Source organism: Hordeum vulgare, chromosome 7H (genome assembly GCF_904849725.1).
Source record: "Hordeum vulgare subsp. vulgare chromosome 7H, MorexV3_pseudomolecules_assembly, whole genome shotgun sequence".
In the NCBI taxonomy this organism is placed as follows: domain Eukaryota; kingdom Viridiplantae; phylum Streptophyta; class Magnoliopsida; order Poales; family Poaceae; genus Hordeum; species Hordeum vulgare.
In genome coordinates, this window is record NC_058524.1 from 463,339,631 (window position 1) to 463,342,896 (window position 3,266).

The window sequence follows — 3,266 nt, forward strand, 5'->3', positions numbered from 1 at the left end:
CAACATGAAACGGCAGCAGGACTAGCACAACTGGATTAGCTTCTTCCTTTAACAAAAGGCAGGTTTAATGCCCCTCATCCAGATAATAGCACCACTGATCTAGATATTCCTCATGATTGATCTCGCAAAAGATGAGGAAGCAAAGCCACCAGCTGTGGATTCTGCTAGAGGACCTGTCATGTCACTTGAAAATTGAAATGAAATAAAGATGCCAAAACCATAGACATTACTTCCTCAAGAGGATAAAAGCAGCATCCAGATCTTCTTGTAAACTGATTCAAGCTTTACACGAGAAGGCACAAGTTGGTGACACGTCATTTCGACAAAAATTAACACGAGCACGCAAACAATCTACGCTGCACCGTGGCTGAAGCTACAAACAAGTAAAGCCAGCAAGCAGCAATAGAGAACATCACCGTAGCTCACATCTCCGAAAGAAGGGGGACATATGCAAAGGAAAAGTGGTGCCTGACTGGTGTGAAGAACAAGGCACAAGAAAGAGCAATTCACAACTCAACCCTTTGAAGGCTATGGCACATGCACCTCATTGTACTTTGTGTGCTTGTACTTTGTCTCAGTTATATACAAATCACGAAGTGAAGTTATCAAGCAAGCAAGAACCTCTGGGCCATGGCACTGGTCGAAGAGGCAAACGGATGAAGCATAACGTCACAAGGTCCAGCCTGATTTGCATCCCCAGCTGCTGGGGATGGAACATTGGCTTGTTCGTCCCAATAGATGTTGGAGAGTAATAACCATGGTTGCAACATGACTTGTGTCACCAAACAAACAGATTCAAATGCCGCAGCCCCAGAACGAGATATGTTGCCCTAGTACCATACAGTTGTTGTGGTTAGTTGAAGAAAAGGGAACCGACTTGCAGATTCTTCCAGTGCATCTATTGCTAATCTCAAACCATTTACATCCTGTGTGGTACAGCTTCTAACGATGATGGTAAGACTGTAAACCAGCCCATCCAAAAGAATGCAATGGCTAGTGCCTAGTAACCTAACAAAACCGACCAAAACTCAAAAGAGAGCAAAGCTTCCTGTATCTGATGATTCATCAACCTCTAGCTAATAACACTTCCAGATGCTTTCCTTTACTGTCTTTTCTTGACCCTCCAGAAAGAGAACCATTGTCGGTTCTCCTATATTGGACTGCTGGTGTTTGTTTACCAGAGGCCAATTGGTGAAGCTGCAAGAATGTGAGCATACTTACTGCAAACACAGTAGCATTACCCAGCACACTACCCATCCTCTCGAATCTTAAAATGTTCTTGGCTAAAGCAAAACTGCAGGATACCACACGCACCACCATATTTGAACCATGTCCCCTGCGGTCCTCCTCATCTTCCCCTAATTGGCTGTGCATTCCATACACATCTTCCGGCGAGACAAAATGGCTCTTGTCACGCACATCACCCACGAAACCTAAGGCTTCCTCAATGATTCCATGCCCCTTTCCTCTATGTTCAGCCAACCTTGCAGCAAGGAGAATGCGACTTTGCTGCACCCTAGCAATCGCGGCATCTCGGTCGGCACGCTGTTGTAACTGAACATCCTGCAAGCCAACGTGACACAAATAAGCAACATATTGTTTTTCAATCAAGGGATATTTGGTGCCAGATGTCTAGCTACATCATCTGAATTATCAGTACATTTATGTTTGGCATAAATGATCATGGTGAAATGCCCCTTCAAACAAAATCATGTAGGAGTGCTTAATTTCACAGATGCCGAGAGAAGATAGCTTATCTTGACACATGTAATTGCTCCTGCATAAAGCAGCATTATGTGCTCAGCTCATTCAGCTAAGACTCGATCATGTACGGTAAGAAATTGTACATCGTATACCTTGGAATAAAATGAGGGACACTGCGACAATTTTAACAATTAAGAGTTCCTGTTGATACCTTATACAAGAGGACAACCAGGAAGAAGCTACATGGGTAACTACCATTAGCCAGAAGACAGTAAGCTACATGGCTAACAACCTGTAGCAATTGTGTGACTTGGTACCATTATCGGCTACAAGGGAACGAGAGGTCCCAATTCAACAGATAAGATTCTCCCGGTGTATGTTACACCTATGGAATGAAGACGCATGCCGACAGGAGTGAATCTGGCACTCAAATCACATGAGGACAAAATTGACGAAGAATACAAAGGCTCGTGATAACGAAACATAACAGAGACAAACAAACAAAGCTAGCATCCAGCTCACAAATATGTGGCTTAATACCGTTGTTTTCCACATGGACATACTGTCAAACAAGGAGCATCTGTGGACCAAAACACAGAACAGCACTAATGAATGACAAGGCCGGCCTAGTTTGCCTGAATGAGATGCGTGCTCAGAATTTAAACGACATGAACAATTGTTCATCTGAATCTGGATTTACGGATCAGCATGGTGGAGTCATCTCAAAAGAAAACAAACTTAAAGGAGATGATTAATTGCGCAGGGGGGCAAGCAAAGGCATGACAACAATCCACTGTATCATTTTTCTGAAGATGCTTCTCGCACGCGACATCAACGAGGCACGGATTTTTCAACTCAGAGGAACGCAAGGAGGAGGAGGAGGGGGAGGTGAGGGAGGGCTTGCACTCACACGAAGGAAGTGGAGGTGGCCCTCGAGGTCCTCGAGCGCGGCGCGGATGGCGTGCAGGCCCCGCGCGTCCGCCATGGCCGCCGCCGCCGCCGCCAGGTCGACGTGCCCTCCACCCTGCGGCGGCCGCTGCCCCTTGACGACTACGTGCCCGTTGGGGGCGCCCCGGCAGAGGCAGGCAGGAAGGCCGGCGCAGGCGGAGAGGGCGAGGATGGCGTGGCTGAGCTTGTCATGGAGGTCCCAGATGCGCTCCTGCAACGCCTCCGCCTCCGCTTCCGTCGCCGGCGTCTCCCAGTCCCATCTCATCTCATTCACGCGATTCGCTCGTCGCCGTTGGAGACAAGAGAGGGGTGGGGGGCTGAAGAAGGCAGGCACCCACGGCGCACGACGGGTGGAGCTTTTCTTCTCCTCCCCCTTCTTCTGTTGACAAAATACCCTTTTTCTTTTTCTTTTCTCTTTGCGTTCCTAATTGCTTTGTGTCATGTGGTGGTACCGATGATGTTGTGATGAGAGGGAGGAATCATTCACGAATTATGCATTTGCAAAATGTAATGCAAGCCATTTTTCTTGTACTTTTAGATCATGGAGGTAACTAGTGGTAAATTCGTTATTCAAAAGAAAAGACGAATCTCAAAATATACCACTTTCTCCGTTC

The 3,266-nt window shown here is 46.8% G+C and overlaps 1 protein-coding gene across 1 annotated transcript; it reads right to left on the reverse strand.

Moving 5' to 3' along the window:
- Positions 1 to 226: 226 nt before the first annotated feature.
- On the reverse strand, positions 227 to 3,062 carry LOC123411063 (plastid division protein PDV1-like). Its single transcript, XM_045103985.1, has 2 exons — positions 2,615 to 3,062; positions 227 to 1,563 (listed from the first exon to the last, which is right to left on the reverse strand). The coding sequence occupies exons 1-2, from the start codon at positions 2,915 to 2,917 to the stop codon at positions 1,066 to 1,068; spliced, it is 801 nt and encodes a 266-aa protein (XP_044959920.1). The 5' UTR covers positions 2,918 to 3,062; the 3' UTR covers positions 227 to 1,065.
- Positions 3,063 to 3,266: the final 204 nt, after the last annotated feature.